The sequence below is a fragment of the Cornus florida genome, unplaced genomic scaffold, assembly GCF_030987335.1.
Source record: "Cornus florida cultivar Cherokee Brave unplaced genomic scaffold, ASM3098733v1 CherokeeBrave_3.0.0_Hap2_Chr09, whole genome shotgun sequence".
NCBI classification, from domain to species: domain Eukaryota; kingdom Viridiplantae; phylum Streptophyta; class Magnoliopsida; order Cornales; family Cornaceae; genus Cornus; species Cornus florida.
Window position 1 is genome coordinate 57,495,628 of NW_026775579.1, and position 23,989 is coordinate 57,519,616.

Below are 23,989 nucleotides of genomic sequence, written 5' to 3' on the forward strand. Positions count from 1 at the left end.
GAGCTGTTATTACTAAAAGTAATAGTAGACATCGGAGTCCAGCTTTTATGGTTAGAAATCATGCTGAAATAAAAAGAGGAAATGCTCGTATGGTTATAAATTATAAACGATTAAATGATAATACTTATGATGATAATTATAAAATCCCTAATAAAGATGTTTTACTAAATCGAATCCAAGATAGAAAATGGTTTTCTAAATTCGACTATAAATTAGGATTTTGGCAAATCCGTATGGCTAATGAATCCATTGAATGGACAGTGTTCACATGTCCTGAAGGACATTATGAGTTGTTTGTTATGCCTTTTGGATTAAAAAATGCGCCACAAGAATTTCAGCGTAAAATGGATATTATATTTAATAGACACTCAAAATTCTGTTGTGTTTATATCGATGATATCTTAGTCTTCAATCAAACTAAAGAAGAGCATAGAAAACATCTTGAACTTATATTCAACGAGTTTATAACACAAGGACTCATTATAAGTAGTAAAAATATGATATTAGAAAAATAAGATATTGAATTCTTAGGTTTATACATAAAAGATAGAAAAGTAGAATTACAATTTCATATTGTTAAAAAGATTTTAGACTTTCCTGATAAATTAGAAGAGACCAAGTTGTTATAAGCATTTTTAGGATTATTAAACTATGGTTGCAATTTTATTCCAAAATTAGGACAACTAGTAAGACCTTTATATTCAAAACTAGGAAAACATGGTCAAAAATATTTCAATACCCAAGATATAGAATTAGTTAAGAAAATTAAATCTTTAGTTTCTCAGTTAGAACCTTTACAACTCCCACTTGAAAAAAGTTATAAAATTATTCAAACAGATACATCAGCTCAAGGATGGGCAGGGTTACTTCTTCAAAGACCAACAAAAGAATCTTCTCGAGATGAAGAATAAATTTGTCGCCATGCTAGTGGAACTTTTAATAAAGCACAATCTATTTTACTCTCAACGGACTTAGAAATTTTAGGGGTAACTAACTCTATTGAAAAATTTCAGATATTTTTTGATAAAGAATTTCTTATAAGAACAGATTGTGATAGCATAGTAAAATTTGCAAACAAAGAAAAGTAACAATTGATGTCTGCAAAACGATGGATTTCCTTTATTGATTGTATTACTGGAAGAGGTTTTAAGTCTATATTTGAACATGTTAAAGGAAAAGACAATTATTTAGCAGATATTCTATCTCGTTTACTAATTGATTGTTAAATTTTTGCAGGAATGGAAATCAAGAGCAACAATAGCTATAGCCTTATACCAGGCACTTCTAATCCTATTTTGATTATCCAAAACCCAGCTCAACAGTTCCGCGCTAGACATAATCTTTTTCCTGACCAAAAACTTATTTTAGATAATATTTGGTTTTCTAGAAACAACCTCGATAGAACCTTCGTCAGAAATCTAAACACCTTAAGTGAATATTTCGTATCATCTAATAAAGCGTATCAGAATTTACAGCAAGAACATAAGACGTTTATATCTCATTATAAAAAGTTAAATTTAGCTTATCAAAAGACAACAGCAAATCCCACAGAACTAACTATTTCTCAGTAACGGACTAATGAAGACAAAAATCTTCAGAAGGTTCAACTTTTGCAGGTACAAACCAAGTATGCCAAGTTATTACACATATTTTCTCCCACATACAGAGAAATCTCGAGACAACAAGTTGAGCTCTTTCCAGATGACATCAAAGATCTTATCCTTGAAGAAATTAAGTCCAATGGGCTCAAGGAATGGGTTGATATCCAAAATTACCTCAGATACAACAGTCCGCCCAAAAGCACCCGTTATAACTATACTTTCATACGATTAATACAAACAGACACTGACATACCAATAGCCATTATCTTATTACATATAGACCTTATTTTCTTTATTTCTTTTGAAATACCCTAGAAAAACCAAGCCATTGCCTTCGAACAGAAACTAACCCAAAATTTTATGCCAAAAAGTCCAATTCTCCTTCAAATTCATAGTACTCCCCCAGAATGGGTAAATGATGGAGCTATAATTTTAGGACAGCATCAAATTTACATTCATTCTGATCCTACTGAAGTCAAAATTCTTACCCAACATGTTGATTTTGTAAACAACTTTCGCAATGAGATCGAACCAGCCACCTTTAACCATTTGGTGTACTATAAAGCCTATCGATAAATCAACCCAAGCTACAATCCTCGTTTCAGACTCTATGATCATAATATTAACATGGAAATTTTTGTTAAAGCAAGAATTCCTCATGTCATTAAGTCCCCTCCAGAGATTGAGATATCCCCAGAAGTTGAAGAAATAATAAATGAAGAAAAGATGTTGTTAGAACAGTTTATTCTTGCATACAGAATTGAAGAAACCAGCTCACCAGACAGTACTGATGAATACCTGGCCCGCAGGCATGCCCGAGCAAGAATTGACAGTCTAACAGATAGCACTACCGACAAAAATTTGTCCAATATGCAAGAATTCTAGTGAAAAGCAATTTCTCTATAGTAAAAAACAGCTTCAGCATTCAAGAAAAGTAGATTCTCAGTAGTGTACAGTCAAAAGTAGATCCACCGAAAGCAGATTCTCAATAGCAAAAGTAGATATAATTCTCCAGAAGAAGACATCAACAGTTCAGCAATAATTCATGTCATCTTATCTCTAAAGCATCTTGAATCTCAACCATCTATGCAGCATCTTTAATCTCAACCGCTGATTCATCCCTCTCTTTTGCTATAAAAGGAGCCTCTCTGTTTAAATGAAGATAATCGAGTTTTAGAACCATCAAGTCTCTAACTATCAAGCATCCCAACCTTCAGTCTTTCAGTGTGTTTTCTTTTGTGACTTCCTTCAGTATATTTCCCTTGTAACATATAGTGTGAGAGTGTATCCATGTATAAACAGAGTGTATCCATGTATACACAGTGTGTATCCATGTATATATTTTCCATGAAATAAATTATCCAGTTTGCTCCTTTTCAACGAATTTCTTTCCCTTATTTAGTATTTTCAATACCTTCGGGCAAAAGACTTCTGTCGACAAATAGATCCAATATCTAGATTTTATTTAGCCAGACAGTGTAGATCCTAGAATTTTCTTGAATCCAACCAGTACAAGCAGCCTTAGTTTTAATTTAGCAATTTCTTCTGTGAATTGACTCGAACTGTTGGCTTGCTATCCTGTTCTTTGCCGGTGTTCAGGCGTTTCTACAGGGCGTTATCAGAGCGTTATCAGGTTCGGCAGTCATTTCTGTGATCTAATTGTTAAATTAATTTTATGTTATTTTGCATGTTTCTATCTTCGGTCGGATCCAACTCAATTTTGGTATCAGAGCCTATACTGTTTCGTTAAATTTAATTTATATATGCGATCTTTTGTCTAAAGAAGTCTATAAGTCTTTATTAAACTACTGTATAATTTTATTTTACCGTGAGAAAATTAAAAAGAAACGAAAAAATATTTAATATTTTGGTCAAAGACCTTACTGTAATTTTATGATCTAAGGCTTTTTGTTATATTAAAATATTACTTGGGTCTTTTTAGTAATATAAGTTCTTTTGTGGTATAAAGCATAAAGTGAAATCCATTTTAGAGAAATATTCTCTAGGTCAATCCTTTTAGGGAAAATCAAGACTTTATTTCCATTTTAGAGTAACATTTGAGCCTTAAGCCCATGTATTAGTAATTATCCCTTATGAATAAATATATATATATATATATATATGTGTGTGTGTGTGTGTGTGTGTCAAAATACATATATATATTTGGTAATTGAATTGGTTTCCCCCCCATTCTTTTTTTTTTTTTTTCAAGTTTGCATTATTTATTAGGATTTTACTATTGTATTTGTTAACTTACTTCTTTTGTGAGTGTCAAGAATATTTGTAATTTAATGAGTCATAAAGGGGTAACCTGATAAAATATAATAATTAATAACTACAAAATAGTGAATTAAAATATAATGATACAATTTTTTCTAAAATTTAAAAGTTTAGATTGTTTTATGGTGGAAACATTTTTAGAGTTATATAGCACCCAACATAAATCCAACCGGTAGAATTGATAAATTAAGCCAGACTCCTAGTTGGCCATGGTAGAAGGAGTGGTGGGTGATTGTAACTTTGTATGTGTTTGTGTGTGCTTGAGTGCGCGCATAGACGCGAAGGAAGAGAGGAGAGAGAAAAGAAATAGCCAAATATTTGATTGGACAAATATGTCATTTATAAATTAGATTTTTTATTGTTAAAATAATGAAAAATGCTAATTTTGATGACTAATTTTCACCCAACTAAAAACCGACAGTACATGTTAATATTAGATTGGTCCATCTGGCGCACAGTCCCCTTCCCCTTTATCGACTCGACTTTGCTCTCTCATCTATCTCTTTCACCGGCGACTGCGCAATAACTCTCCTGTCTCACCGGTTGCACCCATCGACCATAGCCACCATTACCAAGCGACCACCCGTCGAGTCACTCACCACCGTCTCCACTGCCTACCCCATCGGCAGGAAAAAGTGATGCGGATAGAGAGACAACTCTGTAGCAGAGCTTTACTTATTAAAAAAAAAAACTATGTAGCAGAACTTTAGTTGAGCTGTTTGCTAGGTTCTTGGAGGAAGGAGAGCATCTCGATACCCATCAATTGAGCATCTTCACATCTTAGAGTACTGATCCCTCACAACACACTTATTATATTTGGATTTCCTCTTTGCTTCTGAGCTTGAATTTCATCCACTCGGACTTTCAAGGCCTATGTCCTCACGTTTAGTTTCCACCTTTGGCTAAGTAGCTAGCCTAATCTTTTCTGTCCTACTCCACCACTATCAATGTTTTCTCTATATCATGAATGTGACCTTGAAAACCAAATCAGAACGTAAAAGACCCATCAGCAATATTACCAAAACCCCTCTCTCTACTCATTCTCTATCTACATGATAATATACACACACAACAAATCTCTATATTTTTTTCGGTAATTACAAATCCCTATATTGATATATATATATATATATATATATATATATATGCTTGCCCCAATGGGTTTGTTTTTGGTTGGTTTGTTGAGGTGAGATTGAAGTAGAGGCCATGGAGGGTGATGGATTGAGCTCTTTGGATTTGTAAATGGAGATCGATTGCCCACAGTTTCATTTTTGAGAAACTAAATGGATCTGAATATATATATTTTTTTCTGACAATGGAAATGGGTCTCACTGGTTTTAGAGAGAGAGAGAGTTTACTGGAGAGAGAAAGATAGTTTTGACGGAGAAGATGGTTCACCAGTGGTCGCGGAATGTTCGCCAGAAAGGTTCGTTGCCGATTGTTAGAGAGAGAAAGAGAGGAGGGGCATCCGGTTCAACCCAAAAAAAAAAAAAAAAAAATTAACACGTGGACGACCACGTAGGACAATCGATGGGGTCGGGTAAACAATGGTTCGGCAGTATAGCACTGCTCTAAAATAATAGGTGTAAAATGATAGAATTACTTCAAAAAAGAAACCAAACGAGTTAGAGGAGGGCCATTGCAAACAAATAAGACGTTGAAAGATTCAAACTGTCATTCACTTAAGGCTCGAATCCCAACCTTTCTTACGAGAGGAGGGAAGTACCAACTGAACTATTACCATTTAGTTCTAAGTTAACAACAATACTTCGGTCCAACCCACTTTATCCAATCTGTTAATGTAGCTCAATAAAATGCGACAAGTGTTAAAATTAAATATAAGATTAAATTGGGTATTGCCTAACTTTTACTTTTGGACATGTGTTTTAAATCCTAACTTTTGGTTTTGAATACTTGTTTTAGATTAATTGAGCCACATCAACAGGTTGGATGATTTCATTTTTCCATAATAAATAAAAGAATCTAGGGTAAAGTACAGTAACACCACCTGAGGTTTGATTAAAGGACACACAGATAAAAGTTAGCCTATTTTGGGACAAAGACCGCTTGTATGAAATTCCAACCAAACAAGGCCTTAAATTTATTGAAAAGACGAAATTATCCCTTAATATTAAAATCAAAATTATTATAAAATATCAGATATAGTGAAAAGACACAATTGCCTCAGTTTATTTCAGCTATCACCACCACCGCCTCCACCACCACCACCACCATTATTTCTTCTGTTCATTCTCTTTCTCTTATATATACACACACATATGTATTACACGCACTTACAATTGCTATCCAATCTATACCCTAACCTTCCCCAAATTAATCATAAAATTTCTCCATCTAAACCAATGGAGACCCAAAACAGCAATCGCCGACATGTTAGTTGATGTAAAAGCTGATGTGAAAACTAAGAGCTAACATGTACGATGCATAGATAGAATCCAAACCAGGCCCAGCCGAATTGATTGTACAAACACAGCACAACAACCACAAACTTTGTGTCTTTGTCAAATACAAAAAGTATCTCTATAAAGCACAAGAACATATATATAGAGAGAGAGATTGATTCCATGCCTTACCTTTTCAATTTCAGGTAAACAAATGAGAATTGAAAACCCTAACAAAAAAACCCTAAAAGATCTAACATTGGGTTTTCAACATTATGGTTAGCTCCTGTTGCATAACTAACAAGAAAAAAGAAAAAGAAAAAGAAAAAGCAGACCCACATATTTACAAAACCATCTAAATCGTCACGTGAGAATGCCTGAACAAAAAGCTGTTAGCTCTCAATAAGTCATCCCTCGATAACTCCGATCTCGACTTGTTCCTTTAGAAACTTGTGTGTGATACAATCGTTGTCCTCGCCGTCGCCGCCTTGTGTGTGTGGATATATATGCTACAACTTCAGATCTTCGGCAGCCCACTCTGCATCGTCCTTTCCCAGGGCAAAGTCCCTATGTGTATATATATATATATATATATATATATATATATATATATATATATGTTTGTTAGTGTGGCAAGAGGAGGAAGAGAGAACGGTAAGAGGAGAGAAGGAAATAAATGGGTATAGGTCTGCCGTCTGTACACAAAGGTTAGAGGTTAGAAGGTCTTTTCAACATTCAAATTAGTCAATATAAAAGTTAAAGGGCAAAAATGTCAATTCATTACCATTGAGGTATCTTTGGTAACTATATCAAACTTGAGGGGGTATCTTTGTCCCAAAATAGACTAAGTTTCATTTGTGTGTCTTTTTGACAAACCTCGGGAGTGTTACTGTACTTTATCCAAGAATCTATTTTGATAATCCAATACCTATTATATAAATTCAAAAAAATATAAATAAACAGTAATCCCTTTTTTTTTAGATGTTCTATTCATTTGAGTGATGATATATATATATATATATATATATATATATATATATATATATATATCACTGTCACAATCCAAAGCTGGTGATTTATTTATTGATTTATTTATTGGGTTAAATGCTCTAACACTCCCTCAGCTTTTTATTTATTTTTTATTTTTTTTGTTTCGGAAGGTAGGTTTTCATTTATTGCTTGTAGATTAAACTTGGACAAAAATTGCCCTCACACCCCGTAGGAATTAACAACTATTTGTATTTTAACATAATATGTATTTTTACCATTATAACCTTCCATTTATTTATCCCATGTATGCATTCAGTGCTGAACTTGAAATGAAAAAATGTCATTTTTGCCCTTGATTTAAATGCCCAGACATCATTCTCTCTCTAAAATGACAACTAAAAAACTTTTGAGTTCAGCAAATGAGATGGCCATCATCGTTGTGATCATAGTCACATCAGTCAGATGGAGTGGTGGTGGAAAGAAAGCAGAGAGTCAGATGGAGTGGTGGTGGAAAGAAAGCATAGAATGCTCTATTAACATGTGAGGGTATAAATGTCCAACTAATTAGTGTAAACTTGAACTTGCAACAAGAAAGGATAATTTTGGCATTTAAATTTTTTAATTTAGCTGACATTAGACGTTTCTATGGTTTACTAACGGAAGGGAGTGTCGAGGCAAACTCAACCAAATATAAGGGGGGGTTTAAGTTTTTTTTTTTTTAATAATTTAATCTGTAAACAATAAAGACAAATTTAAAAGATTGTTAGAGCATTTAACCCTTATCTATTTATTGGTACCAGAGGATTTTATGCAATAATATACGGTCCCACAAAGATAGAATAAATGAAAACATAATTCAATTATTATTATTTTTTTTTGACTCTTTCATTACCAAAGAAAAATAGTGGAAAATAATATAAACCAAAGAAAAAGAGAGGTATTTTGGAATACCTTCTTTTAAGATGGAAGAAGGTGGCAGTGGAATTGTACCAGATTCGAACCCTGGCAGCCTCAGGCTGAGTTGAAGCACAAAGCCAAAAGAACCAGAACTATCTTTTGAAACAAATGTATTCATAACCTATACAATTGACAAACAACCATTTCCTTCCAACATTCAATACACATTTCCATGATCTTCGCTAAATTGTTTGCTTTTCGTATTAGACACTCTTATGTAGATGTTTTTAATGCTCTGAGGACACCAAAATGACCCGGGTTTGGTGTGATCCACATTGCATAGGACGGGTCGGGTGAGGACAAGTGGGATGGAACAAGTTCGCGCCGGATGGGCCCAGGTCCATAAAGTCATTTCAGAAGCCCATGTTAAAATGAGGGAGTCGAGTTCAGCCAAAAGAGAACAAGATAGGTCCAGCTCAGTGGTGGTTATAACCGTCTATAAATAAAGGGGATTGAGAGGGAAAAGGGGTGAAAAATCATTGGGAGTGTAAAGTTTTTCTCTCTACAATTAGGGAAAAATTCTTTGTACTTTCAATTGGCACCGTCTGTGGGAAGAACAGGAAGGATTGATTGATATCATTCCAGATCGGATCGATTCAACGCATTTTGCGAGGAAGACGATTAATCTGCGAAAGCTAAATCAGCATTGGTAATAATACGATCTGTCTTAACGAGTCCAGGTTCCGGTTGATTTCGAAAAATTGGCGTCCGATCCAAGCAGATCAGATCCGTGCTTGAACCGGCGAACCGCGCAGTTGCGATCTGTTGTGATTACTGAATCCGGCCAGTAGTGAACTGAATTTGGCAAGTGTAAGTTCAGATCTGGTGTGCGCTCGTTAGCGAAACTCCGATTTGGTCAAGAAGCTTGCAGTTGATGACTTTGCTCCGATCTGGAATGATGATCGGAGAGGCGAACTCGAATTCTTTGGAGAACGGCCAGTAGTCAAAGCTCGATGAGCTAATGAACATGATCGATGCTTTGAGGAAAGAAAATGCAGAGCTACGAGCTGGAATGGAGCATCGTGAGGCTCCTGCAATTTCGAGGCCACCTCCTAAAGGAGAGGGAGCTTTACCGTCCGAAGCTGATCGTCAAGATGATTCAGAAGATGTCAATTGTGGTGGTCCACGTCGTGATGAAGGTATAATTGATAATCTGCCTCTGAATGTCGGCCGAGAAGAGGATTGGGAAGGATCTGTTCGTCTGGAACCGCATCACAAACTGATTATGAAGGAGGAAGCACCGGCATATGAACATAGAATTACGTCACCATGGCGGAGTGAATTTACGGAGGATAGGTCGTTCGATCTGCCAAACCGACCTTCATTAGCGACAGTTGATTACCGTAGCTCAGAAAGGAGATCTGCCGATCGAGGATTTCTGTTACGGTTTTCAAAGAAAACGAAGCATTGCGTTCCTCAGCAAGGACGGTCGCATCACCGTTCACTGATGAAATTATGAACGCGCCGAATCCGAAGAAGTTTTCCATGCCGATCTTCATTCTGTTTGACAGAACAACCGATCCGGTTGATCACATATACCATATTCAGTTGAAAATGGCTTTGAATACTAATAATGAACCTTTGATGTGCAAGTGTTTCCCTACGAGCTTGGCTGGACCAGCTCTCAATTGGTTCAAGAATCTAGCTCAAGGCTCAATCGCCAGTTTCCAAGACTTATGCGATAAGTTCATAAGCCAGTATTACGGGAATAAGCGTTCGGCTAAGGATGTATCAAGCCTTTTCACAATGAAGCAGCATGAGGATGAGCGGCTCCAAGCTTTTCTCACCCGGTTCAACCTCGTTAAAAGCATGTTAATGGAGTGTCACCCGTCAACAGCAGTCCAAACATTTAAACTCGCAATGAACCGGGGGACGCCGTTCCACACCAACTTGGTGGTTAATACGCCAAAGACAATGGACGAGCTGAACGAGAAAGCTGACGGTTTTGTTCGCCTTGAGGAGGAAGAAACAGCTAATTCAAGGAAGACGTCAATTATTTCGACGGAGGAAAAGTCCAAAGCCAAGATCCGGCAAAAACAAGCTCAACCGAAACGTCACCCCTCATGGAAGGCGGAGAAGAGGCCTAGGGAGGAGGAATCAATCACTTCACTCAGAGTCACCTTAGCAAGGCTATACCAGGAGAACAAAGATAAGTTTCGTCCTCCTCTGCCAATCAGGCAACCTCTTGAACAGAGGGATCAAATTAAACATTGTGTTTTCCATAGTGATTTTGGGCATCAGACTAACGAATGCAGGAACCTAAGGAGGCAAGTAGAGATGCTAATCGCAAAGGGGGAATTTGCAAGCTATGTTCAAGGTCTGGCGCAAGAGCATAACCGCCCGATTGAACAAATCAAGCGGAACCAGAGGCCGAACCAACACAACTCTCAGCCCGTCCGGATTATAAATGCAATTCATAGCCGGCCTGAACAAACAACGGAGTCAGAAGAGTTGCTCAGAACGAGGTTACGCCAGGCCCAGCTGAAAAGAAGAATTGGTAGTGTGCATGCTTTGCACCAGCAGAACGCGTCCACATCGATAAAGTTTGACAAAACAGACCTGCTACGCGTTCAGATTCCTCATGAAGATCCACTAGTCGTCAGTCTGACGATTGCAGAATGCTTGGTTCAGAGAGTCCTGATTGATCCAGGAAGTAGTGCAAATGTCATGCCCAGGGTGACGTTCGACCGACTGGAGATCGATCTCGAAAAACTCAAACCCACAGGAAATCTGTTGCTCGGATTTGATGGGAAGCGAGTGGAACCCATTGGAATGGTGGAATTGACAGTACAAGCCACTAAGCGGGTTTTGACTGAAAGTTTTATGGTAGTCGAAATTCATCCATCATACAACCTCTTGATGGGCAGAGGATGGATTCGCAGAATTCAGGGCGTTCCGTCAACCTTACATCAAGTGATGTGATGTTTGGGTCCGGATAGGACCAAGGTAATAGATATACACGGGGACCAGGTTGCGGCTAAAGAATGTTATTCAGTAACTTTGAAATCTGCTGGAAAAGGAAAAAATCCCATTCGTTCAGCCAGTCCAAAATAGCAATTACAGAACCCTCCTCTCAGCAAGGATAGGGGGGAGGAGCCACCAGTTCTGACCACAGAACCCCTTCATGAAGTGAAGATTGATCATGAGAAACCAGACCGAACAACAAGGGTGGGAACCAGACTCACTGAAGAAGAAAAACTAGAGTTGACTAATTTCTTGATTCGGAATGCGGATGTATTCGCATGGAGCCATTCAGATATGCCAGGAATAAATCTTGCTGTATCCTGCCATTCCCTTAATGTGGATCCGAATGCAAAGCCAGTGAAGTAGAAGCAAAGAAGATTTGCTCCAAAACGAAATCAGATTATAGCTGAGGAGGTTGATCGGCTGCTTGAAGCCGGATTCATCAGAGAAGTTCAGTACTCGGCCTGGCTTTCTAACGTTGTTGTAGTGCAGAAGAAGAATGGGAAATGGAGAGTATGCATCGACTTCACTAACCTGAATAAAGCCTGCCCGAAGGATAGTTTCCCATTACCCAGGATTGATCAAATGGTAGATGCCACCACGGGATATGAACGGTTAACCTTCCTGGATGCTTATTCCGGTTATAATTAAATTCCTATGGACCCAGTTGATAAAGAGAAAACTTCGTTTGTTACTGAACGAGGGACTTATTGCTACAAAGTCATGCCATTCGGATTAAAAAACGCTGGAACCACTTATCAGAGGCTGATCAGCAAGATTTTTAAGGGCCAAATGGGCAGCACTGTCGAGGCTTATATTGACGATATGGTGGTCAAGAGTAAGAAGAAGAGCGATCATTTAGCGCACCTGCAAGATGTGTTCGATGTGTTACGCCAGTATGGAATGAAGCTTAATCCGGCCAAATGCTCATTCGGTGTAAGCTCCGGTCAATTCCTGGGACATGTGGTCAATCATAGGGGAATAGAGGTCAGCCCAGCGCAGGCAGAAGCCTTGATCAGAAATGCAGAGCCAAAGACAATTAAAGAGGTGCAGGCATTCACAGGCCGGATAGCCGCACTGAGCCGATTTATTTCTAAGCTTTCGGACCGCTGTAAACCTTTCTTTGATACAATTTGAGGGCACGGAAGACAAACTTGGGGGGATGAGCAGCGGAAGGCGCTAACCAGCCTGAAGGAGTACATGCGTAATCCTCCGGTTCTTTCTGCTCCAGAACCGAATGAGAAACTCTTTCTATATCTCGGGGTGTCCAGTATAGCAACCAGTGCTGTTCTGATCCGTTACAAAAAGGGCAAGCAGTTCCCGGTGTTTTATGTTAGCAAGACAATGTCTGAACCGGAGAGAAGGTACTCTAGGGCCGAACAAATGATCTTGTCACTGGTCAACGCAAAAAGGAAGCTTAGACATTATTTTGAATCTCATCCAATTGTTGTTTTAACAACTTTCCCTTTGAGAATGATCCTGCACAAACCGGACCGGTCGGGGAGAATGACCAAGTGGGCCATTGAATTGAGTTCATTTGATATCGCGTACGAGCCCAGGACGGCAATCAAAGGTCAAGCAGTGGCGGATTTCCTACTTAACTGTGATGCTGAAGATGCGGTGGAAGATTATAATTGTTCCTGGTGGAAGCTCTTCATGGACGGCTCCTCGAATCAAATGGGGGCCGGGATTGGAATTCAATTGCAAACACCGGAAGGAACTACGCTGAGCCAAGCGATAAGACTAGAGTTCAACACGACCAACAATGAGGCAGAATACGAGGCGTTGATAGCTGGGCTGAAGTTGGCTAAAGAACTGAAGATCAAGAATCTGATTGCTTATAATGATTCACAACTAGTCATCCGACAAGTCAATGGGGACTATGGGGCCAAGGATGAGACTATGGAAGCATACCGAACTGCAGTTCTGCGTGAGGCAAAAGCCTTTGATCAGATCAGGTTTATCTAATTGGCGAGAGAGTATAACGAAGATGCCGACCGCTTGGAGAGCTGCCTAATCCGAGCACTCAACATGTTAATGTTATACCATATGAGCCGAGCTGGATCGATCCAATCATGGCTTACATATGTAATGGTACACTCCCCGAGCGTAAGGACGAGGCAAGAAAAATTAGGTCCAGCACAGCAAAGTATGCCATTGTGCACGATCAATTGTATAGACGCTCCTTCTCGGGTCCATATTTGAAGTGTGCTACCCCTGCAGAAGCTAGACAGATTATGCGAACCATTCATGAGGGAGTATACGGAAATCATTCCGGAGGAAGATCTTTGCACACAAAGCAATGACACAGGGGTACTTCTGGCCAAACATGGCACGAGATGCAGAAGAATTCTCTAGAAGATGCGATAAATGCCAGAGGTTCGGGTCATTGATATATCAACCATCTGAAGACCTGCACGTAATGACCATCCCATGGCCTTTCGAGCAGTGGGGGATGGACGTGGTTGGTCCTTTGCCGACTGCAAGATCACAGAATAAGTACGTTCTGCTAGCTACTGATTACTTCACCAAATGGGTAGAAACAGAGCCGTACCCTAGTGTCACCCAAACTCAAGTAAGACGCTTCATCTGGATAATATTATCTGTCGTTTTGGCGTACCAAGGTCAATCGTGATGGACAATGGAACCAACCTCGATAGCAAGCAAGTGAGAGAGCTGCTGGAAGAATATGGAATCAATCAGAAGTTAGCAGTAATCAGTCATCCCCAGGCTAATGGTCAAGCCGAGATCACAAACAGGACAATATTTGCTTGTATTAAGAAAAAGCTGGAGAATGAAAAAAGCAAATGGTTAGATGAGTTACCGAACGTCTTGTGGGCTTACAGAACAACCCCAAGCCGGCTAACTGGAGAGAGCCCATTCGCTATGGCCTATGGCACCGAGGCGGTGATACCAGTCGAGTATTTGGTTCCAACTGTAAGGAGCTTGGCGTGGGATCAAGAGCAGAATGATAGAATGCTGAGGTTCAATCTTGATTTGTTGGAAGAAAAAAGGGATGCGGCTGCAGTGAGACTTGCCTTTTATCAATAGACGCTTGTGAATAGCCATAACAAGAAGGTGAGGCACAGGGGTTTCGCTCTTGGCGATCTGGTTCTGAAAAGGAAGGTGGTGTCATACCCCCGGATTTCTGGATGCGGGTTGGCCAGGCCCACGCCCGACTACCCGAGGATATCAAACAAATTAGCAATAATCGAACACAGAATACAAATAAGAAAAAAAAAGAAAAAAAAAGAAAAAAAATAAGAATAAATAAATTGCTGAAAAGAAACTAGAATAATAATTCAAAAACCTCAGAATAAAATTTAATTAACAAAGAATGATTCTGATACATCCTACTTCTTCATTTCTATTACAACTCGGGAATCCATCTAGTGGACCCCTAAAATATCTCACTGAACTCAAAAGATTGGAAATGAAACCCAAGTCTAAAATATGAAATAAAACCCTGGTCATCGGTGGAATGAATAACTGTATCTGCTTAGCACGATCCAGCTCCAAGTCTGGAACTAACAAACACCTGTAAAAATAAGAGTGGGTCAGGCCCACATGTAAATTCTTCTCTAATTACAATCCAAACAGTGACTCGATACGCAGATACACCCTAGATATCTCAACAATAGCTATCTAGTCCATACATATATATATATATATCCACACTAAGGGACATTCACTGGACTACAGTAGGGGTCTCAACCTGAATAGAAGGCAACATGCGAAAATGCACCCAAAGGTGGGCATGAGTACCTAGACCTAACAGGGTATACCTCAACCTACTATAGCCAGCTACGCATCCACTGCATATACGCACCCTAACCAACGAGTCTGAGGCTCAAGCTCATCTCGTGGTACCATAAACATACATATAAAGTCCATCCAAAACCAGGGTATGTAGTTCAAATATTTATTGAACTGACATACAATAAATAAGCTAGTTAGTCTATCAACTTATTCAGTTGATATGACTTAACTATCATCCATTAATCTAGGAAGCCACTCAACTTAGTTGCAGTTGATTTGACTTAACACAATTAGGATTCAATATTTTTAAATCCATTCCTTTAATCCATTAGGTTAGGTTTAGGCGTTTTGAGCTAAACCGTCCCCTAGTATGTCACCGTCCCATACTAGTGCATACAATCCTTCATATCCATGTAATTGACAGAATATATTTATTCAGCAATTTAAATCCAAAACCATGTAAAAATTACAGACTATCAATAACAGTACAGCAATTTAATAACTAAAACCAAGAGCCAGGTAATTGCAGAATAGTTTATACAACACTACAGCAATTACAGTTCAAAACCATAATCCAATTACTTGTATGATAATATCTAAGATCCCACAATTAACATCCAAACCATGTAAATTACAACCTATAAATAATAGTATAGCAATTTACAATCCAAAACCATCCCAAATAATTACAAAAGACTATTTATAGTTTCAGCAATTTAAATCCAAGAGTTAAACCATGTATTTGCAGGAAACGGTTTAAAGGTTCAACAACTAGCATCCATAGCATGCGTAGATCACATCTAATATATCAATGACTCTATCATGCATAAAAAAACATAAGTTTTTAAATCACATTATAGTCCCATAAATTGCTAGATTAATTTGAGCAACTTAATTTTCTCCATCAGGTAACCGCGTGCTAAGTTGCATACTGATATTCTGTTTAATCTTTTAGCACAGAGCCCCAATAAGCTACAAGTCTAATTGTTATTCAAAAGACTCCATCACACATTTAAACTTTAATTTAGAACTATATTATAGCCCCTTAAATTGTCAAATTAAAATTAGACAATAAATTTCCTTCCAGCCGTTAACCGTACGCAAAGTGGCTAAATAGCGCATAGTTAATTCCGTTAATACCAAGAGGCTATTTTATGCATTTCAAGACCTTAGTTACATGTTAAAATAATTATTTAAAAACCCATTAAATTTCTAAAACTGTTCAATAACCCAAAGTGCCCAAACAGTAGCTAAAAATTACAGTATGCGTCAAATTGAGAAAGAGCCTGCTCTTGGAAAAATTAGAGCAGGCTCTATTTCAGCCTAGAGCCGGCTCCATACAACCTTGGAGCCGGCTCTAATCAGGTGGGGACAGGCTCTTGGTATTCCAGAGCCGGCTCTCTTCCCCCCTGTAAGCCTTCTCTCCGTTCTGCTCCGTTTCAGCTTCTCTGCTCCTTCACCGGCTTATTCCTATCACTCTGTAGGATATTAAAACTGAACTTAGGCGTCTAATTAACACCCAATAGCATCCCATTAGTTCATTACCATCATTGGAATCAATTACAGGAATTTAAATTTGAACTAAATTTGCTACTGAACTGAAACATGCTTAAGGAACTAAACTGAAATTAATTTGTAACAACAGTTCCACTCCAACCCCTCTGTTCTTCCTCTAATATAAATTTTTAAAGGTTTAAATCTCATCTAGTATTAAATTAGATCTTCGTTTATAGCAGTCAAACTCAATACCATGTTAGAACAGTGACGACCTTTTTACTCTAAAAATAGAAACGATGCAACCATACATGATACAATTATTACAGATAAATTTCACGGATAACAGATAACCAAACTTAACATATAATAGTCATGCATGGTTAAATTAATGTCCAATTAATCCGTAGAGATTATCTAGGTGCACAGAACACAAACCAAAGGGAAGGAGAAAGAGAAGAACTTGCCTGTAGTTTTGGTCTCAAAACTGTGTTGTCGTCTTCCTAATTTCCGGCAACCACTGACCATCTTCAAGCCTCCTATGGTTTTGGTTTAAGCCACCACAACTCTCCCTTGGCCCTCTCTATCTCCTCCTAAGTTTTGTTCTATTTTCTCTCGCTCAGTTCTCTCAAAACTCTCTGTATTTTCACTGTGCCGTGAATAGGGTTACCAAACCCTAGGGACGTATAAGTTATATATTTATAACTAATTCCTACTCCAAAGTCCATAAAAACCCTAAACTTAAAACCCAATTAATTATGTCGGCAAGCCCATAAAAATACTAAAACCCTAAAAGATAATTCATACACTTAATCTAATTAAACAGTTACGTCCATGCAAGAAAATAATTAATAATACAATTAAAGTAACTACAGCAACCAAAAATACAATTAATTTAATTAAAATATATTTAACCAAATAAGGCAATTCAAATACAAGGCTAACAGTTTAAAACAAATAAAACAATTAAACATTTAAGCAACTAGTCACATAAAAATGCAATAAAGATAATTGAAATTTCAATTTTATCCTTTTTAAAATTAGGGGTATTACATTCTTCCCCCCTAACAAATGGAATTCTGTCCTCGGAATTCATGAAACCTTGAATTATTGATTATTTGTCGTTCCGTTGTGAACTCTGCCTCGGTGTATAGGCTCCACTAGATTCCAAATCTTAAAGAAAAAATATAGGTCCGAAATAAAGGACACCAACATGTAAGTTGTATTTAGCGGCTACTTATCCTTACCCAAATGTTTAGACAGGGTATAAATCCACATTCCTCCAAATTCCATAGCATAAACTGGCAAAACGTCTATGCATCCATCCTAGTGTTTTAGTAACACCATCCCTGAAAAAGAAATTTAATACCTAACAACTGATCTTCCCCGACAACACACCTTGCTTCCCCCGCAAACCTCCTGGTGCCATCAAGATGAGAAATGAAGTAAACACTTCCAACTTCCCATAAAAACCTAGGATATCTATCCCAAGTATCTCCTCTATTATCAAATGTACATTTTCGATCCAATCCCCCGTTGAGAGATATGAAGCACAGCTATACCTTTGTTATCAGTACAATGTAGAACTAATACGAAATCCAAACTCAAGCCGAGCGCCAGGCATTCAGCAAGTTAGTGGTAGCTGGCACTTTAAGCCGAACGCCAAACACTTGCTCAAAAAATAAAAAAAAAGCTAAGTGGCAAGAGGCGTTCAAGCCGAGCGCCAGGCATTCAGCAAGTTAGTGGCAGCTGGCACTTCAAGCCGAACGCCAAACACTTGCTCAAAAAATATAAAAAAAAAAAGCCAAGTGGCAAGAGGCGTTCAAGCCGAGCGCCAGGCATTCAGTAAGTTAGTGGCAGCTGGCACTTCAAGCCGAACGCCAAACACTTGCTCAAAAAAAAAAAAAAAAAGCCAAGTGGCAAGAGGCGTTCAAGCTGAGTGCCAGGCATTCAGCAAGTTAGTAGCAGCTGGCACTTCAAGCCGAATGCCAAACACTTGCTCAAAAAATGAAAAAAGCCAAGTGGCAAGAGGCGTTCAAGCCGAGCGCCAGGCATTCAGCAAGTTAGTGGCAGCTGGCACTTCAAGCCGAACGCCAAACACTTGCTCACAAATGAGTTCGAAAATGACAGAATGGTGACATGGCCGAACGTTAAGCACTTGTGAAAATACACTGCAAAGCTGAAAATAGAAAACTCAAAGGAGGAAAGTGATGCTGAGCAAAAGCATTATCATTCATAACCAAAAAGGCCTCAAGGTACGTAGTACCATACATGCAGATTTAAAAAAAAAAAAAAAAACTGCTATTGGATGTCAGTTCTGATCTTCTCCAGGCTGTAACTTGTCATTCTCGCCACTATCTTCATCTGGACCATCGAGAGCTTCTCCATTCTCATCTGCCCTATCATCCTTAGAAGGGGAGTCGAGATGAATCACCCCCTCAGCAGGCATAGCCTGTCGGCAGCAACAGAGGAAGAAGGCACGATGGTAGAAAGGGGAAGAATGTTCAGGGGATGAAAGGGTGGGACAATTCCTGAAGATGCGACCTCTATGCATTCAATAAAAATGTTCTCAGCTGGGTCGCATGGTGGATTTTGATAATTGTTTGGGGGGTGGATGTCCAGGGAAGCATCTAGTTCATCAGAACCAGCACAAGAACTTGATTCACCTTCAAGGGGAGAATAGTCAACAAAACCGTCTCTGTACCCTTCAGCATACCGGATGGCACTGGTCCTGGCAAAGTGAGCAAGGAGAGCTCTCATACCCCCTTCGACTCTGCCGATCATGTTCATCAGGGAAGACCGTTCGTTTAGAAGTTTTTCTTGGGAATTCGCATGCGACAACCGTTCAACAATGAAAGAGCGCTGAAGGTCTCCCTTTTCGGCTTTGAGAGAGTCCCTTTCTGTCAGAGCCACACTCTTCTCAGTTTTTAAAATGTCAACCTCATCATGAAGAGAATCCCGTTCGGTCTTCAGGGAATCCCGTTCAACTTTGAGGGAATCCCTCTCGTTTGCCAGATCGTCTCTCTCTGCCTTTAGGTCAGCAACTCCCTTCTCTGAGTCCCTAAGCTTAGACTCCAGCTCAGCAACTCTAGCCTCAAGAAGAGTCTCTGCTTCAACAGACCTTTTAAGGCCCACAGAGAGAGACTTAAGTTTTTTGTTCAGAGTTTCAATTGTTTTTTGAAAGGTGAACATCCCGAATAGAGTCTGCATAAAGAAAAATAAATTCAGGTCAGACTAATTACTAAGGAATCATAACAGAAAAGGAACACATTTTAGTAGAAGAAGAGTCACCTCCATAGCAGCGGTCGGGAACCGTTGGAACATCTCACCAAAGGATAGCTTGTTCTGGATTTCAAGGTCTTTGGGGGTCCAGAAACCCTTGTAGAAAGCAAATGAGGTGAGGGGGTCCTTGTATATTGAGTCAGTGGGGCCAATGGTTGATCCATCTTCATGGCTGAGCAAAGGTCGCCATAGAAGAACGGATGGAATTGGACCAGAGGTTCTGGTCGACTCGCCTTCAGGAATGAAGAACCGGGCAGGGGGCGATGGTTCAGTAACCCTGAAAGAATCCGTCCTGATCCTTCGGGTCGGTGGGATGTCACTCTGATCATGACCGCCCTCAGGCATTGGCCTTTTTCCTAAACTCTTTTCCGACAGAACAGCATTAGCTGGCCCCCCATTGTCCTCAGAATTTCCAGCATCCTGAGTGCTCTCTGAGGAAGTGTCGGACGAGATATTTGATGGCATGATAACAGGGGCAGCAGGACGGACTTCAGCAGTATGGCCCACAACAGGGTTCTCAGCATGGGTGAGCTCAGAGGGCACATCAGCAGAACTGTTTGAGACTTGAATCACAGCTGGGGCAACCGCGACTTGCTCTGGGGCAGAGACAGCAAGGAGAGATGATGTGGAAGCAGGTGTAGATGATGAAATGGTGGCAGGAGCGTTAGGAGGGGTGGGAGCAGGGCGCCTCCTCCTGCTGAACGATAGGATTTGAATGTTCTCCATTGTAGACCCTAAAAGAGAGATGTCAGAGAGATTATCAGATGTAAGCAAATCAGTAGCTGAAGGGACATCGTTCAGCACACTTTCTTGCAAGGTATCTAGCCTAGCCCTGCAGACGCTATAAACTAGTTTATCATGGGGAATTTGAAGGCATCTACAAAGAAAACTGCAAAAACGGGGAAGACAACTTTCACAGTGGCATTCGGTAGGATGTGTTTTCAGCTTTTTGTAGCCAGAGACAGAACATGCTCCAAAGGAAGAAAGGATAAGGAAGGAATGGCCGAGCAGAGTCTGCCAATTCCCACCAACCACAATTAAATTCCGCCTCCAACCTTTTTCAAATGAGCTTTTATCAGTGCAGATCGACCGTTTGTCAATAGGAAAGAAGTGATAGTACAAGTCATTTTGTGAAATCTTGTTAATCTGATAGCAAAGGAGAAGGTCAATAATGTCAAGATTGAGACCCCTATCACGATTCAAGAGCAGGAGGACTGAAATTACCCTAAGAAAGTTTGGGTTAACTTGTAGGGGGCAGAGCCCCAATTTGTTGAAAGCATAACAAAAGAACGGGTGTACGGGGAACCTAATGACGTTCAAGTGAACGGCAGAGAATAAAACTTCCCTAGGAAGAAAACCCTCGTCAGATCTCTCGTCTAAGTTTGTTGGGTAGACTCTGAGAGAAACGTCGCAAGGAATATAATTCTTGGATCGAATGGCGTTCAGGTTAGGGGAAGCCATAAAAATGGGGAACAGTCCTAGGCAGTAAAGGCGTCTCTTAAGGAGAGGTTTAAAAAAAAAAACACTAACCTTGAAAGTTTGTGATGAACTCAGCGACGGCACAGTAGCTAAAAATCGAAAAGGAAGGACTTGCCGGAAGAACTTGCCGGAGAAATTAAAAAAGATTGCCGAAATGTGCAGGAAAGCAACAGAGAGTAGAAGCGAGAGGTAAGAGGAAGGGTGAAGGTTGAGAGACCAGAATTTATAAAGAGGAGAAGTAAAAGCGACATGAAACTCCAAAGGTCAAGGCAAAAAGTGGCGCTGCAGATCTCGAAACTTAGGTTCTTGTGCCAGCCGTTCGATTCCTAGAGTCATTGCTCCAAGCCGTCAGACCAAGATCGTGTCCTTTCAATAATCTCACCCTCATTAATGAGGAAAGAGATTATTGGGGGCAGATGAGGACACCAAAATGACCCGGGTTTGGTGTGATCCACATTGCATAGGACGGGTCGGGTGAGGACAAGTGGGATGGAATAAGTTCGCGCCGGATGGGCCCAGGTCCATAAAGTCATTTCAGAAGCCCATGTTAAAATGAGGGAGTCGAGTCCAGCCAAAAGAGAACAAGATAGGTCCAGCTCAGTGGTGGTTATAACCGTCTATAAATAAAGGGGATTGAGAGGGAAAAGGGGTGAAAAATCATTGGGAGTGTAAAGTTTCTCTCTCTACAATTAGGGAAAAATTCTTTGTACTTTCATGCTCTCACTGGGAATCTTATTTAATTGTTGTTAGATCACATGTGAAGTATAATTGATTGTTGAAGTCTATATAATCTATTTGAATCGTCATAAGGCCAAACAAACATGCTGACAAATTTTTCTGCCCAATCTTGAAGTGTCTGTTTTTGACACAAGATAAGAGTTTTTTTTTATTAAAAACGGCCCAACAAGCAAGTGTGATGTACGCCCTTTTTTTTGGCCAAATAACATTGTTTATGGTCTCAAAACAGAGTTTTGATGTCGTATAGGAGGCTTACTGAATATTTTAAGATTTTTATTTGTTTAGGTTTCTTACTCTATTTTTTTCAAATTTTTTAGACAAACTTTATTTTTAAATTTATTTTCAAGTGTATAAGAGGCCTACTGAATATTTTAGGATTTTTGTTTGTTTTAGATTTCTTACTTTATTCTTTTAGAATTTTTCGATAAACTTTATTTTTAAGTTTATTTTCGAGTGTTAGTTTCCTTCTTAGAATAAGTTTATTATAAGGTTTCATGTGTTTCCTTTAGGTTCTCTTTCATTATAAATACATGTAATGTAGAGAGTAGAATGGATGATGGATGATAGTGGTATTGGAGCACGTATGATAAAAATAAAATATATATATTTTTCATAATTTTCTTGAGTTTCATAATATTTTATCCATTAATGAATGATAGTTCGTGGACTTCTAAAATGTGAAAAATAATAAGGATATGGGTTATATTTGAAATTTTGAGTCTTTTCCTCAAAACGTAAACGAAGAAGTAGAAAGACTTGAACTCACATTTCTTAAAATTTGGAGGCGTATTAAGTACTATTATTTTTTTGAAACTTGTTATTTACACTAGAATCATCTTTATAAATTTTGAGAGAGCCACATATTTTCACATCTGTCAAAAGATTAACATAGGAAAGAGAATTTTTTTAAAACAACCCTTGTCATTCACACATGTTGCTCCGTATTTTTATATTTAGTCTTTCGATTCCCGTGTTTAATTGAAGTTTTTGACATAACACTTATTCAATAAGAGCTTCACAAAGCATCTAATTGAATTCAGTTCCATCAACAAGGCAATTGAAAGTTATCGACGTAATGCTATTTTATTATGAGCTTTGTAATAAGATTTGTCCATTAAATTAGAAATTCGAAAGTAAAATCTACATGACAAAACAAAATTTGCAAAAAGGACGTATTTTGAAACACCTCAAAGTAACCTGGGGGTTGAAATGAAATTTTCCATTCTATTCGTACCAGTTTCGAACCTTGGCTTTTGGTTTAAGATTTAAGCCCCAAACCAAAAGGCTACAAGGTGAACCAGTGCTGATTTCTTCTCCGTTAATCAACTTAGAGCAAGCAATGCCTCAATTCTCCCACCGTTGCCTGAAAATATCTGTATCCGGTTTTAAAAACTCTCCTTTTTTGTTTTTATTTATTTATTTATTTTTATTTTATGATTTATAATATTTTCTCAATTTTCTTACTGCTCTACATAATTTTGAAAATCATAGTAAATTATTTGTATCCAAATCATCTGCACATATATGTAACTGGTAACTAAATATATCCAATAATCTAGATATGAAAGTGATGATTTACAGGTTTCATGTTGGTAAGGAGAACCCTTCTAACCAGGTTAATTATGTAATAATGTAACATTGCAAAACACGACAATAAATGAAAAAAAATACTTGAATTTACATTTATATATTTGGAATAAATTGGATTCAAAGTTGGATTTAAAATGGAATTTGGAATAAAAATAATATTATACCATTTTTGTTCTTGTTTAGATGATAAATGAAATATTTATTTTAATGTCAAATATGTTCCAAAGTTTTATCAAATAGACAAACAACAAGAATGAAAATGAATGCATAATATAACTGAAACATAAATTTTATGTAACAGATTTAGTTAAAAAAAGAACAAATTATTTATTAATTAAAAAAACTAACATATTAAACTACCATCACCAATATACTTAAAACAAATACACTAGTAGATATTTAATAGGATAGAGTTAAACGATAATAACATATGTTATTCCTTTGCACTAATCA

General features: G+C 38.4%; 1 protein-coding gene across 1 annotated transcript; it reads left to right on the top strand.

Annotated features, from left to right (window-relative positions):
* Nucleotides 1–9,814: 9,814 nt before the first annotated feature.
* Nucleotides 9,815–11,560, top strand: LOC132272661 (uncharacterized). The gene is made up of 3 exons (XM_059773761.1): nucleotides 9,815–10,407; nucleotides 10,486–11,143; nucleotides 11,294–11,560. Exons 1-3 carry the CDS (start codon nucleotides 9,815–9,817, stop codon nucleotides 11,558–11,560), a joined length of 1,518 nt encoding a protein of 505 aa, XP_059629744.1.
* The last annotated feature ends 12,429 nt before the right edge of the window (nucleotides 11,561–23,989 follow it).

Bases quoted from the DNA above. Each gene is read 5' to 3' on its own strand.
- LOC132272661 (XM_059773761.1), top strand. From the start codon at position 9,815: ATGTGCAAGTGTTTCCCTACGAGCTTGGCTGGACCAGCTCTCAATTGG. The intron at 10,408-10,485 runs GCAACCTCTTGA...TAACGAATGCAG, and splicing joins CGTCCTCCTCTGCCAATCAG to GAACCTAAGGAGGCAAGTAG. The intron at 11,144-11,293 runs GTGATGTGATGT...TAGCAATTACAG, and splicing joins TTCCGTCAACCTTACATCAA to AACCCTCCTCTCAGCAAGGA.